General features: G+C 43.6%; 1 protein-coding gene across 2 annotated transcripts in view; it reads right to left on the bottom strand.

Moving 5' to 3' along the window:
- ABCC4 (ATP binding cassette subfamily C member 4 (PEL blood group)) overlaps positions 1-15525 on the bottom strand; it is a 248960-nt gene that overhangs the window by 149347 nt on the left and 84088 nt on the right. For both annotated transcript variants that reach the window (XM_063102130.1, XM_063102131.1), the window contains 3 exons: positions 14351-14476; positions 12382-12631; positions 2190-2291 (listed from right to left, as the gene is read on the bottom strand). In XM_063102130.1, the coding sequence (XP_062958200.1) occupies positions 2190-2291; positions 12382-12631; positions 14351-14476 (478 nt within the window). The remainder of the gene's footprint in view (positions 1-2189; positions 2292-12381; positions 12632-14350; positions 14477-15525) is intronic.

Raw genomic sequence — 15525 nt, 5'->3', positions numbered from 1 at the left:
TTACTATCTTTTTCTCAGTTTTGACAGCAAGAGAGTGAGCCCTATACAAAACCAGCTGTCTCTGTTTCTTGTCAGGGAGGAGAGGTTCTCGCCCCATGCAGGAGGCTTGGGACTGGCACTGTTCCCCCGTGACCAGAAGGGGGCAGCATTCTGCAGCCTGGGGACTCAGCCTCTACCCTCAGGGTCATCTGATGCAAGCACAGAAGGGGACCTTGTCTGGGCCAGAGACTCAGCCTGCAGACGCAGGAGGGAACAAAGCAGAAGAAAATCCCTGCCCCCAGGGGGATTTGGAGGCACCCACAGGACCATAACTTTTAAAGCTTAGGTACTGAGACCAAGTTCATTCATTTTATGAGTGAGACCCAGGTGGGTGAGACCTTCCACATCTTTCTCCTAACTCCCAGCCCAGTACACTCTTCATTCCACCTTGGCTTCTCTCCAAAATCCCCCACTGTCTGTGCTCCTTCCCCAACCCCAGCACTCTCACCCATGACTATGACCTAACGATCCCCATGCACGGGGCATAATCAACACACAGACAGGGCCAGGGAAGCAGATCGAGTGTTCTGTACTACAGAGCAAACAGCAAAACAGTCTAAGAAGATGTGATTAAGTTCTTGGACGAAAAACAAAACAGCCGATTTTACGATGTTGCAAAGTTTGGTACAAAAGAAATTTGGTCATGGGTCCTTCAAGTGCGTGTTGTAAAGCATGAGTCCTCAGTGCTTGATCTAATTCAACAGCATTCACCAGGGTTACCTTTTTATAACAGAATCGTATGTATTGGGATGAGCTGTGCCAAGCAGGTGGAGAATAATGCACCTTGTGTGGGTTTCCACGTGCAAAGGTGCAGGGATTTGGTTTTATGCATATGAGAATACATGATGGTTTGCTGGGAGAGACGGCAAACACAACACTGGTAGCACAATACTCAGAGCCAAGGGCATGGAAAGAAAAGAGGTGTCTGTGGAGTTTCAACACATGCACCCCAGGAGCAGGGAGAAATGGAGCAGAGCTGGGAAGGAGCGCTGCTCACCGCCCTTACCCTGCTCCTGCAAACTACACTTCCCAGACCCTCTTGCCAACTCTAGTTCAGCCATGTAGAGTGCAGGTGCGAGGATGGGAGGCAGGAGAGGGTGGTACCTACCAGCAGCACCCGCCTGGCTCCAAGCAGCCCTGGCAGTCCCAGCACCCAGAGAACAGCCCCAGCTCTGTGGCCCCAACTCCTGCTGGCAGCCGGCTCATGACTGCACTCCCTCTGGAAGACCCCACCTCCGGCCAATGCCAATCTGGGGGCCTCACCCACCACCGCCTGCCCTACCTGCTCTTTCATCACCTATGTAATGAATTCCCTGCACAAAATCCCCTCTTCCATGCTGTGCATTGTTTTCCAGACTAACCCTGACTGAGACGGAAGGATCTGCACAAAGGACCAGGGACGCAGGCGAGGAAGGCAGTGGGGTTATGGATAAAGGGGGTGCACTGAGGCAGCAGGTCTGAGCACTACTTGGGGGGGGGTCCCTGTCATTTTCCCTTTTGCCTAAATGTTGCAAAACCCTTGTGGCCTCGTCTGTTCTGTATGTCCACTTGACATAGAGTGAGACCCTTCAGTTAGGAATCCATGGAGCTTACCATGCTGGCCTGAGAACTCCTCCCTGCCCTGGGCATCACCAAAGTAGCCACACCATCCAGACGCTTAGAATAGGAGAGCCCCCACCCCAACCCAAAGCAAAGCAAAAATCCAAATCATGGGCTTTTCTCCATATGTAATAAGATGGTCTGAAAACATTAAGATTAAAACATACACTGATTCTCCAAAGTCTCTGTAATAATTTACATATTTATTAGTTAACCCATTCCATACTGCCCCCGTAGTCTGTCCAATCCTATCAATTTCAGCATTACCAATGTCTAAGCTCAGCTACATGAAGTTCCAATTGAGATAACACTTTGAAAGTTTTTTTGAAAATGAGATAAAGAACAAATACTCAAACACCTTAAGCTGATTTTACACTTTACTTTCTATTAATTACAAACTTTACTCCTGATTTTGAGAATTTTTGTAACATACTTTCAGAGAATGAGCAAGTCACATTTTATATCATGTGTAAAATCTCAAAATTCTCTATTAAATCAATGTCACCCATTGTCTTTTAGCAGTCATGATCTTATGACGGAGGATTTGTTACCTTATCCCAAGAAGCAGTAAAATCTTGAATGTGCACTATCATTTTACCATCTGACGGCCGGTGACGGTGGTGCTGTGATATCTCATCAAGTAACAGAAAGTTCTAAAGAAAATGGAAAAACACAGAATGTTTCAACTACAGAAACTACAGCACAAACAAAAACCATTGCTTCCATGGAACGTGCAACATAAAACCTTATACAGCCTAGAGATTATTTTACCCACTGTATTTAAAGCGTTGGTTCCTATCAGAGGCATGCTATATATCTAATACATAAATAAGTATATGAAGAGTTCATGGCCATTCAGCAACTATCTTTGTAACTTTCTCAACAGGCATACTGGTTCCTTCCTAAAGGAAAAATACTGCTGTAAAGCTGAACACATTTAGAACTTGGACATTTTTATTGTTTTGCTTTTGTGTTACGAATAGTAAACCTGGGAGGTGGTAGGAAATGATTCGATAAATATTTATCAAATCCTCGCCATGTGCCAAGCACCATGCCAGATGCCAGGAGCACAAAGATGAAGGCCATTCGCAGGCCTTCAGGAATCCAGCAGGCCCAAGGGTGGGCAGGGAACACAGGCCAACGACAGAGACCAGAAGGCAAGCCCCAGCTCTGCCATCTGGGTGCTGTGTCCACTTAGACTCTTTCTGCCTCTCTTCTCCCTCATGTGTATCAACTCAACACATCATAGCTTGTCATCACTTAAGTCACCGTTCTAAAACGTGCTCTCATTAGGTTATTAAGTTTCTGTCTCTGAAAAAATATTTTAGATGCATCCTTTCACAATCTCTTGTCTTTTTTCCTTAGTAAATGACCTCTCCTTGACCACAGCAATGGCCATATCTTCCACTTCTTGCTATTTTGCAAGAGATAGCAGCTGTTCAACGCAATTTACCTGAATCGAACCCCAGTAGCATTACAAATCTAACACAATGATGTATTAAAAAATTCCCTCTTTCTCCTCAAATGCTGGACATAATTCAATGAAAAAAGAAATTGAGTGAACAACCTAGACCACCCCATCCCACCAAAAGTTTGAACATGTGGCAGAAACTGTGAGCTGTCCTCAAAGTCTGCTCTCAATCTTCCATGGTAACAAAACCCCAATTTTTAACTGGTGCACGGCAGTCCAACATGAGGACCACTCTTCCCAACCTCCCCATGCAGCCGTGTGATCTAAGTTCAGGCCACTGGAAAGTGACTGTTTCCAGAAACCTTCCTCCAGCCCATTGTCCAGGCCTTGGATGCTGCCATCTTGGTCAAAGCCACACACACGGGAGTAATCAGAAAGAGTCTGGGATCCTGATACTACAGAGCATTACACACTAGCCATGGAATTTATAATGGGTGAATTTTGTCCCCTCCGAGTTATGGTTTGAATGTGTCCCCCAAAATTCAGGTGTTGAAACTTAACAATGTGATGACTTTAGGAGGTGATTGGGCCATAAGGGCTTCTCCCTCCTGAACAGGATGAAGGCCCTTAAAAGAGGATTCACACAGTGTTCAGTTCTCTTGCCTTACGCCTTACGCCACGCAGAGAGACAGCGATCTCCCCTGCAGATGACACAGTTACAATAAGGTGCCATCATGGAAGCAGAGATTGGACCTTCACCAGACACTGAACCTGCTAGCACCCTTGATATTGGACATCCCAGCCTCCAGAACTGTGAGAAATACACTTCTATTCTTTATAAATTGCCCAGTCTATGGGATTTTGTTATAGCAGTACAAACAGTCTAAGACACCACCCAAAAAGATATGTCATAATCCTCACCACAGTACCTCAAAATGGACTTTATTTGGAAACAGGATCATTGCAGAGATAATTAATTGAGATGAGGTCACACTGAAGTATGGTAAACCCTACATCCAACATGACTGGTGCCCTTGTAAGAGACAGACACACAGGCAGAAAACAGCTATGTGACAGAGACAGAGATCGGAGTGATGTGGCCACAAGCCAAGGAGCCGCAAGGGTTGCCGACAATCACTGGAAGCTGGAGGAGGCGAGCAAAGATTCTCCCTTACAGGTTCCAGGAGCGAGGCCCTGCTGACAACTAGATTTCAGACTTCCAGCCTCCAGAACTGTGAGAGAATAAATTTCTGTTGTTTTAAACCACCCAGTCTGTGGCTCTCTGTTATGGCAGCTCTAGCAAACTCATACAAAACTGCCCAAGAATTTCTGCATGACGGAAAAATAAACTAACCCTTCTGTAAACAGCTATAACATGGGTATTCTAGAACCAACAGGCAAATCTAATCCTAGCTAACACAGGAGGCAACTGAAATAAGTATGTGAACATGCCTGAGAAGGAGAAAACACCACTCTTCTCTACTCTAAAAACTGTAAATACCCTTGATGTCCCTAAAATTCTTGTCTATTACCACACAAAGCTATGAGTGTGATCATTCTACTTCAAAAGAACTGGTGAGAACTGAAAATGTAAATGTCCTTCTGTTTAGGAAAAAGAAAACACGTTCCTATGCATTTCTCTCAAAGACCCAGCAGGCGTAAGTCTGGGTCTGTTCACTCACTCTCTCTCTCCCCCACTCCAGCCTCCCTGAGGACCTCTCAGGACTGGGCACAGCTGTCTCTACCTGCACCTGCCCGCGTCTAGCGAGGAGGCGAGTGGCAGACAGAGCCTGGTCTGAGGACTCCGCTGCAGGATCAGTCACACACCTCTGACCTCTCTCCACGCCACCCCGCCCACAGCAACCAGGTACCGATTCTTGCCTGTTCTCCCCAATTCTCCCTTCCTCTTGAGATAAGCCAATTTCAGAAGCTCACTGACTACCAATCACTTGAAATACTGATATAATTTTTTCTGCTGGTCTCTCTATACATCCTGGTTCCTCCTCCAGCACTCCCCAACACCAGTGAACCTATCCCAAACACTACTCCCTAAGGATCTCCTTAAAACACCTCTGAAAATGTGCACCATACCTGAAACCCTTCAGTGACCCATCAGCACCTACAGCCACACTCCCAAAGTGGCCTTTGCTTTGATACACTGAGGTCTAATCCTACCCCATCTCAAATGTTAATCTCACTGGGAACCTGCTCAGGACAACCCAGCTGGTGTTGATATTAAGTTACCTAGAGGGACTATGTCACCCACACAGTTACAAACACATTGCTTACTCATCCACGTGAACACAGTCCTAACACCAACTAAGACCCTGCCTCACACACAGTACGTCACAGCACATGCTACATGAAGGGACAGAAAGACCACACAGTTGCTTTGAATTAGTCAAACCATTAACTACATCACCACAGCCCCACACAGTATGAGTTAGCACAGCAACAAGTAAAAGGTTACATATATTATAAATCTTATCCAGACGGAATAAAATTCTGACCTTAGCTTAAGCACTTTACCGAGACATAAAATTCAACACTCAGTGTGTACATGTTAAAAAAGAAATTTCCCACCTTCAGAAAGAGTAAAGAAAAACTGTGCCCAAGGTGAGGAAAATATTGAGCATTTGTCCCTAAACAGGAAGTCTGAGTGGAGAAAGAAGTTACAATCTTCCAGTGGTTAAACAAGACTCCACTCAACATACGAACAGCTTGTAGAGGTGCCGGAAGTGCCAGCTGGATTTTCTCTAGCACTGGACTGATGAAAAAATTTAAATTAAATTACCATCACAGCAACAGAACAGGTCATGTGGGGAAGTATCAAAACTCGGGCCAAAAAGATTGACTTCACAGAGTGGCTGGCTGGCAAAAATCTAAACAGGTTTGTGAACAATATAACCTCAGAGATGCATCTTACTGGATGTGAAGGTTGCTGAAGACGTTCAGTGCTTTGACATTAAGACAAGATCTTTTATAATCCTACTGGACTTGCTCAATGCCAAGACCATCGTCCCCTTTTCTTATTGAGAGAAAAACAGACGAAACTTCTTGGGCCTCTAGACTTCATAATAAAGCCTTCATTTTCTGGTGCATGAAAAAAAGGAAATTGAAAAGTATGTGTAAAAAAGAAGACACTACACTATAAAGCTCAGAGGTAGGTGTGCCTCGTGACCATGTACGATGCACCATCCAAAAGTTGGAAAGGTGTGGCAGATTTCTTCCTAGGGCTCCCAAAACTGATCTTACTGCCAATTAGCCATGATGACCCAATCTACTGAGTCCCAGGCTGCAGAGGACAGTTTTGCAGTGAGATTTAAGAAATTTAAGAATGAAATTGTATTAGTCCGTTTCTGCTGCTTATAACAAAATTACCTGGAACTGAGTAATTTATAAGAAAACAAACTGTATTGTTTAAGATTTTGGAGGCAGGGAAGTCCAAAGTTCAGGGAACAGATCTGGTGAGGTGACTCTATAGCAATGCACACAGCAGAATGGAGGAGCAGAGAGTTAACGTCCTCATTCATTCTTTTTGAAGTCCCCAGAACCACCCCCATTATTCCAAGAATGGATCAGTCCATTCACAAAGGTACAGTCCTCACAACCCAATCGCCTCTCCAAGACCCACACCTTTCAACTACCCCAAGAGAATTTCCCACCCTCTCAACACTGTCACAGTGGGGACCAAGCCTCCAACACATTAAACTTTGGAGGGACTATGCAATCCATAATAGCAATGTTTTCTCAGCTTTATGTGCCCACCAAGCTTCTGGCCTATCTCGGGTCAGACCTCAACAGGTGAGGATCACCTGGTCAGTATGCTTGGCAAACCTCTGCTTCCTCTCCTGCTGCCATTTACACCTTCTAATTGCTCATTAACATATTCAGCTGAGAGGCAAAGAAAAGAAAAGTGAACGTCCAACCAGTTCGTGACATTCATCACCTATTACTTGTTTGATAACTAGGAAAGGAGGCGGAATCAAGCAGACGGCCCATCGGCAGATCTTACAGCAAACACCTACCTGGACATTTCAAAAGCCTCTCAGACTTCAAAACCAAACTCATCCCCCAAACTGGTACTCTTCTAGTATACCCTATTTCAATGAATCCAGAAGATTTTGCAGCCAAAAAAAAACAAAGAAGCCCTTGATAATTCCTTCTGATTAACCTCTCTCTTCCAACCCAACATCAACTCAAGACATGCTCCTGAATAGCTCTCAAATCTATCCAAATCACATCATCTACTTCCTGGACAGCTGCCCCTTCAGGCAATCTCCCTAACCTCTAGTCTCCACCAACTCATTCTCCAGGCTGCAGCCAGGGTGAGCTCTGAAAAAGCTAACTCCTTAAAATAGTCTGTGGAGTCCTGAATAGGCCCCTGCTCGGGCCTCTAGAACTCTCTGCTCTGCAGCAGACATACTTGGTTCCTCAAATACATGGACCTTCTCATGTACTAAGAGCTTTTGTCACATAATTATCCCCCATGAAAATACAAAGCATCAGCCTCCTACTCCCGCAACCCACCTGCCCATCCCTAGCTCCCTCCACCCCACCCAGACAATTCTCCAGGTTACTTCTTCAGCCTTCCCAGGAAGCACTACCCCCACAATGGCATCAGCATCTCTACCAAAGCACCTTGTGGCACCTTGGACTTCATTTCCCAAGGACAATGACACACAAATGCATATCAACTATGAGTTTATTTATTAACCTCCCACTTGATGATACATAAATCCCAAGCAGTTAAGGACCTCTGTGCATTTGCTTCGCATTCTCTGTGACCATCTATCACAGTGCCAGGCTTAAACTAAGTGCTCCAGTGTTTTGTAGAGTAAATGACCGAATGAATGGATAAATTCCAGAGTGACCTCCCAAAATTCTAGCACAGACCAAGATAGGTGTTTGTGTTTTTGCTCTCAACTGATTTTAGTCTTCAGTGATACCAACATCGTTTATATTTGCTAAACACATCTTAACCTTTTGTGATTTTTCCCTCTGCAACTAAGGCAACGTTTCCTAAATGTGGCATGTTTGCAGGTACACAGACACTAAAGACACAGATACCTTGGGCCCCAGTCAACAACACCTACTGAATCAGAATCTCCAAGGTGTGACAATTTAGTTTTAATAAGCACTCCAGGTGATTCTGATGAACTAGGAGACATTTTTAAATGGATGAAAGTAACCATCTGGGCTGGAAAAAAGCCTAAGATCTAAAAAATCCACCAATTATTTCAACACCACCACAAAGTAATTTCGACACTAACACCAACACTGCTCACCATTCTGTTCTCTGCCACTTATATCTAGGACTCTCTGCTCCTTCTGACCTTTACTGAAAATAACTATTACAAAACAGACATCTGAATGCCCAGGCCCACCTTCCTGCCAGAAACTCTATGTACTTGAGAGGAAGTGAAGGCTTCCTGCCCAAATCAAAGATGCTTCCTTTATCAGGACACAGAGCACCTTAAAGTTAGCCACGGGAAAATGTGAAGTTTTTGGCAGGTCATAATTTTTCTTTTACTGCACACACATCTCCACGGAAAGGAATTTCAAGCCTTAGACATAGTTCAGTTGCATTTTGGTGGAAAAGAAATTAAAAATCGTAGAGATTTTGCCTATCCAAATATATGACCACCACTCCCTACAAACCTGCAGGATCCCTGTCATGCCAGACTCTTTGATGAGTTACATAATTAATCAGACGATGAAAATGGTCTCTTTCCACTAAAACGAGGCTCAGTTGTTAGGCATTTGCAGACTCCCATAGATATGATAAAGGTGCACATTTTCTGGGCACCTGTTATCCACAAAAAATACAAGATGCACAAGGCACTCACTATACCTGCCCTTGAGAAGTCTAGGGTTTAGAGAGGGAAAGAAATCTATAAACAGGTGTCTGCAATACCATGGGGTAAGTGAGGACAAAGTTACGTACTAGGAACCCAAAAAAAAGAGAAGGGGATTAAAGAGTGTGTGACTGTGAATTTTATGTTTCAACTTGGCTGGGCCACAGTACCCAGACATTTGGTCAAACATGTTTGGGTGTCAGTGTGAAAGTACTTTTCAAATGACATCAGCATTTAAATCAGTAGAGTGTGAGTAAAGCAGATTGCCCTGCATAATGGGAGTGGGCCGCATCCAACCAGCTGAAGGTCATTAAGGAGAAAAAGACTGACCTCCAAAGAAGAGGGAATTCTACCTCAGAACAGTCCTCAGACTCAAGCTGCAGCATCGGCTCTTTCCTGGGTCACAGCCTGCCAGCCTCTACAATCACGTGAGCCAATCTCTTAAAATCAATGAATCAATCTCTCTGTATGTACACCTACACCCTATCAGTTCAGTTTCTCTGGAGAACCCTAATACGGAGGGTTTTCTAAATAAGTGGGCCACATGTGAAATGCCCTTATTTGGAGACAGGGAAACTAAGGCCCAAAGAAATGGTGAGGACCCCAGGTCCATATACCCCTTTATGAGAGCCCAAGTATTTTCTGTGGCCTCCACCAGGCTGCCACATGGAAGTGGGATTGTCATTTCGGTTATATTACACAATGGCACCATGTGGCAGAGTGTGCACACTTAAGACAGGCAGTCCAGGCTGAAACCCCAAATCAGCCTTTTACTAGCTGTGAAAACTTTGGAGGTACTAATTCAACTCCCCATGCTTCAGCTTCTTCATCTGTAAAGTAGGAGTGATAGGGTAGTTGTAAGACTTACAGTAGTGCCTGCTACATAGTAAGTGCTCACTAATTATTACCTGTTAGTATAAAGGACCGTGGTTTTAATATTCTTTATCTCATGATGGCCAGTAAGACAATCAGATTTATTTTATTAACCAAGACTGTTTATCTCCATGGCCCCAGGAAAGCCCAGCTGTCTCCAGAGCCTAGGAGCTGGGCCAGCAGAGTCTACACCAATCCCCAACACAACCCCTCTCTTTGCAGAGCAGGTCCACCAGTCCAGCTGGGTTTGATATACACCAGTGGACACACAGAACAAAGAAAAGACTCAGATTCAGCCCTACTGTGGACAAGATCCAGCTCTCCTGGGTTGAGATCTCACAAGGCCTGCTGGTCCAGGGAACACCCAGCTGAAACCTGTTCCTTCACTCTGCGTTCCTCTGGCTTCTAGTACAGAGTTGGCCACCCTAGGTCTCTGCTGGGTCCAGCCTTTTCATCCAACTGTTGTTTGCAGTATTTGTTTGGTGCCCACCATGTATCCAGTGATGCTGACCAAAGCACTGGAAGGGTCCAGGGAGCTGGCTGGAGGGCTAGCAGCATTTTCTTAAATCAAGGAAAGAAGACAAGGTGCCCCAGGGGGTCGAACGTAGGGAGCAAAGACCCAAAAGTGGAGATAAACATGGGATGTAACAGAGACAAGTCCCTCCACCAAGTTCAGGGTCATTTGCTTGGAAACACACAATGTGACCAGTTGACCCTTATATCTAGAGTTCAAAAATTTGAGTCCTCAGGAAACAGAGAACCTTTGAAGGTTTTCAGAATAAGATTAGATGATTAAAACATCACTTAAGGATATAGTCCCCATGTGAGAAGGTCCTAAGAAGGCAAAACAGGCAATGCAACAATGGTTAAGAAACTAAGGCTCTGGGAAAAATCCTAGTTCTATCATTTACAAGCTATGTGAGGCTGGGAAAACTATTTAACCTATAACAGGAACCTGTTTTCTTCTCTGTAAAGCAGGGGCACTAAAGCTTATCTCGTCCGATCACTGTCAGGGTTAAATGAGATAACATGGAAAGGCTTCCAGACGTGCCTGGCCCATGGCACACATGGCACTAGCAACCAGAGATCGGCATCAATCACATCGGCACAGTATAGAAGTGAGGCTACCATCTTGAAAAGGTCAAAGTATATTCCTAAATGCTTCCTTTCACAGTGCAAAAGTGACATAAAAGAATTTTTATTGAATTGCGTGGACCACCTCTTAACTTGACGCTATTGTCAGAAAGAATGATAAAACTCGGGACCCAAACTGACCCTGTATGACTGATCAGTTCTACAGGTAATTTTTTTTTATAAAATAGAAACTTCACTAAAAAATCTCAGCTTTTATGACAAGGCCAAAAGACACACAAAAACATCACATGCAGTGCCAGCTAACTTCACTGGAGGTCTGCTACTGGGCCTCCATCACTGCTAAGAACCAGAAAAAAAAATAAAGTAGGCTTTTTTAAAGCCTGGACACTCAAATTCTTGCCCAGGACCTCTCACAGAGCCAATTTATCTTAATTTTGGACCTATTCACAAACACACAAATACTTGAGCACCCGTTATGTGCCAGACCCCTATTTTGGTGACGTAATTATTTGCCCCTAGCAATTTAGGGATAGCTACTTAGTAAAAGATGACCGTGGATAGGATGTATATGTCCATTCAAAATTCCTGTGTTGGAACCTAAACCCCAATGTGGTAGTATTAAGAGGTGGGGCCTCTACGGGTGATTAAGTCATGAGGGCAGAGCTCTCATGAATAAGATTAGCCCTTATAGAAGGGCTCAAGGGAACTAGATAGGCCCCTTTTGCCCCTCTGTCCCTTCTGCCATGGGTGGAGACTGCATTCAAGGTGCCATCTTGGAAGCAGAGACTGGGCCCTCACCAGACACAGAACCTGCTGGCTTTCGTCTTGAACTTCCTGGCCTCCAGAACTGCTGGAAAAACATTTCTATAAATTACCCAGTCACAGGTATTTTGTTATAGCAGCTCCAATGAAACAAGACAATGGGAATCAACAAATTAGAAAGGCAGAGGCATATCAGAGATAGGTTCATCGACAATAAGAAAAAGTAAAAAGAAGACAAAGAAAAGGCAGAGATCCAAAACGCATACCCAGAAATTAATAAGCAGAACATCTATGGAGGAAAGAACCCATTTTTAAACAGATGACTAAGTGAGGTTAAGTCCATTCTTTTCTGCAGAAAATGGGCAGGGACCTCCAGCAACCTCTTGCCTTCACAGCCCAAAGAGGAAACCTATTCAATCCAGGACTGTACATGCGCACTCCCTATGCATTCGAGTCAGCACAGGTGAAATGTTTGCTCTTCCAGCTTTTAGACATTTAATCACACCTGCAGCTGCCATCTGTGTCACTGCTGTTTATACTGCTGCCTGTAAATGATCAATTCTTGCATTATTTTAGTACACTACCTAAGATAAGGAAGTATGTACAATATTTTGGAATGAACTGAAAGTGTGATGCTGAGAGAGTTAAACTTCACTTAACTGGGACACAATGATACTAAATAAAAGGAGGCATTATTTTACTTTAAATCCACCTACAGCTTTAAAACATTATTTGCTACCAAACCTTGATTCTTCGGATGCTGACGACTGCCTCTGACACCCTCTCAATGGCTGAGGGGAAGAAGAGGGTGACTGTCAACCGCACAGCCCCATACAGTGTCATTGCCACAAACACATGGCTGGCTGTCATCACGTTGCCAAGGAGCACATAGGTGGTGAAAGTCACAAACACAATGATTTTGCTTGCAACAAAAAACGATGCCAAATTCAACCCTCTAAGGTAGGAACTTCTCAGAACCTTGGAAATTTCCTTCCTGGAAAAGAGAGCAGAATACAGATTTTAAAAGAAGCATCAATATCAAGGTCATGAGTGCAAGTGCCTTCTGCATGTGGCCCCTTTCTAGGCAGTGGACATAGATTGAAGTGAAGTATGCATAAAACAAATGTACTTCACAGGGCCTGGTTTTCCAAAGCCTTGCAGTTTCAAATATTGACCTTGCAAAGGACAGGACATTTTCCCCAGGCTAGTTGGTCTCTGTTGTAAGATAAAGAATTGTAACACAGCAAGGTTTCTGGCTCAAAGACAGACAGGTTACTGATTGATATGCAAAGATACTGGGAAACTGCTGTAAGAAGAGAATGTTTGCTAAGATCAAGCTTTTGTTGGTGGATCAACTTAACTTCTTGAAAATTGCATTATGGAATGTCACTTTGCTTTGCTTACTGAATGTTACCAGCTTCTATTGTTAAACTTGTTAAACTGTACTTAGCAAAAACCCCACCTATGTTCTCTTCCTGTAACTTCCTGGTCTGGAGAATAAATGCGGGAAGACAACCCCAATTCGGGGTTAATTTTCCAAATGGAAGGAATGCCTCTCTCGAGGGTTCCGGGAGATTAACCCCTTTTCGGGGCTTCTCACTGCTCAGAAGAGATGGGCTTTGGGTAATCTTTGGCGGCTCCGTCACGCAGAGGAAAAGAGGTGACAAATCCGTGGGAGGCAAAGCAACAGATTGAGATAAACCATCTCCTACATTATGGAAGTATTTGATAGCACACACCCTGGGGCTGGCTTCGATACAAAGAACACAGAGATGACTAAATAACCACTTGAGTCATCTAAGTCATGTTTAATGTCACAGCTTAACATTTTGGGTCAATCAGTCTGGGTTTGAACATTCATTCAACAAGCATTTGTAAACACAAGTCCTGTGCCAGGCACCTCATTGACAGATGAATAAGACACAGCCTGCCCCTCCAGGAGTTCATGACCTGTGGGAGAAAATAAGCAACCCCAAAGTGGGAGACCCCAGACACTAGACAGAAATAGCTAGCACAGGGCTCCATGGGAACATGGAAAAGAGGCAGGTAACTCAGAATGGTAGCATCAGGGAAGACAGCACGCTTGGTGGAGTCCAGAGAACGAAGGAAAGAATATACCTGGAGCATAGTGAGGTTCACCTACAAAGGTGCAAAGGTGAGAGGGGCCCAGTGCTACCAGGCAATTACAAGAAGTACCATGTGCTGGAGTGAAAAACTACTCAAATATTTAAAATCAAAAACAAACAAAAAATCTAAAATCATAAAGCAAAACAAAAAGAAACAGTATTTCCATGGTACTTAGGGACATGGAAATACTTAGGGATGGAATGAAAAGCACAATACAAGTATATCCAACTTCTATAATCTGCCCATTTGGCTACATTCACATAAATTATAGTTTTATTCTAAATGTCATGACCTTAAATACTAACATCTTTGCATCACTGCCTGTTTGGGATTTGGGGTATGCAGAAAGACTTGGAATTTCATTTTTTTATTAGTAAGAAGCATATATACTTTTTTTGCTTTAAGAAAATGGTAAATGAAAGACCAGGTTAAAATGACGTCCTATGCCAATGTACTTAACCCTACTGCCACGTGCAAGGGCTGAGGTACACAGAATTTCCTAATGTGAAGTTCACCCTGATATGAAAACAGAGTAAGACTTCTAAATCCATTCAATTGAAATAGTATGATCTATACAAAAACTCACCGTCTCAAACTGGTAATGAGTTCTGCAAATGACTTTTCCCAAGCGTACATTTTTATTATTCTTATGCCAGTTATAACTTCATTCATCGTCCTGATCCTGATGTCTGTGAAAGCTGCAGTTTTACTCCTAAGGGGGACAGACATGGGAGATGAGCCATAGCGATCACAGCCTAACTTTCCTTATCAGCAACAGGCACAGGCAGAGAGCATGGATCCAGTGATTCCCTAAAGCTCTTTAGCTCTGACACCACAGGCAGGTCCTACTCAAAATACAAATGGAAAAAGACCTCAATCAGGAAGTCAACAATTTATCCCAACTCAGTAAGTATTTTTGAGAATTTGCAATATCTGCTGAGTTTGACATGAAAATGAGTCTGATCCAATCTGTCCATGCCAGGAGCTCACAGGTGAGGAGGGAAGGCAGAAAAGCACCCGAATCTTACAATCATACAGTTGTCGGTGTTGTCATAAAATAGGGATAAAGTGTTCAGGAGCAGAAAAGAAAGGGCTGTTCATTCTATTGGGAAAGAAGTAAGCAGGAAAAGCTTGAGAGTACCAGAAGCAATTGGACAGGGCCAGGAAGGTTCAGGAACTTTTCTCCAGATGGCAAAGAGGGGAAAGGAAATTCCAAGTAGAGAAAACACCGTGAGTAAAGGCACAGAAGAAAGACCTCAATGAGCATCAAACAGCCAGCATCACCTGACAGCCCTGCCAATTATCACTTCTGATATTTGGGGACCTGCTTCAGGTGTAATTCACTTCATCATCAACAACAATTTTTCTAACACATACACTGACAGGGCTGTGGGACTCTATAAAGACATCATTAAGATAAACCCTGCCCTTGGGGAGCTTATAATTTAATGGAAACATTGAACTAAAACCAACACACACATATACACACATGAAAATATGAGGGTACGTCAAAAAGTTCATGGATGGACTCACATTCTATTTCAATTCCGTTTTTCCATGAACTTTTTGACATACCCTCGTAGCTCTAACACAAGCATAACAAAAATATATGTAGCTAGAACTGGGCCTATAAAATGTTTATATTTATTATTATTTAATATACATTTAAACAACTTCTGTGTAAATCCTGTTAAAGGACACTTTATTTACTGAGGCTACAGTGCCTAGAAAGCTAGCCACGAGGAGCCAGCAAATGCCTTC

The sequence above is a fragment of the Cynocephalus volans genome, chromosome 7 (genome assembly GCF_027409185.1).
Source record: "Cynocephalus volans isolate mCynVol1 chromosome 7, mCynVol1.pri, whole genome shotgun sequence".
Taxonomy (NCBI): Eukaryota; Metazoa; Chordata; class Mammalia; order Dermoptera; family Cynocephalidae; genus Cynocephalus; species Cynocephalus volans.
This window is presented reverse-complemented; position numbering and strand designations above follow the sequence as displayed.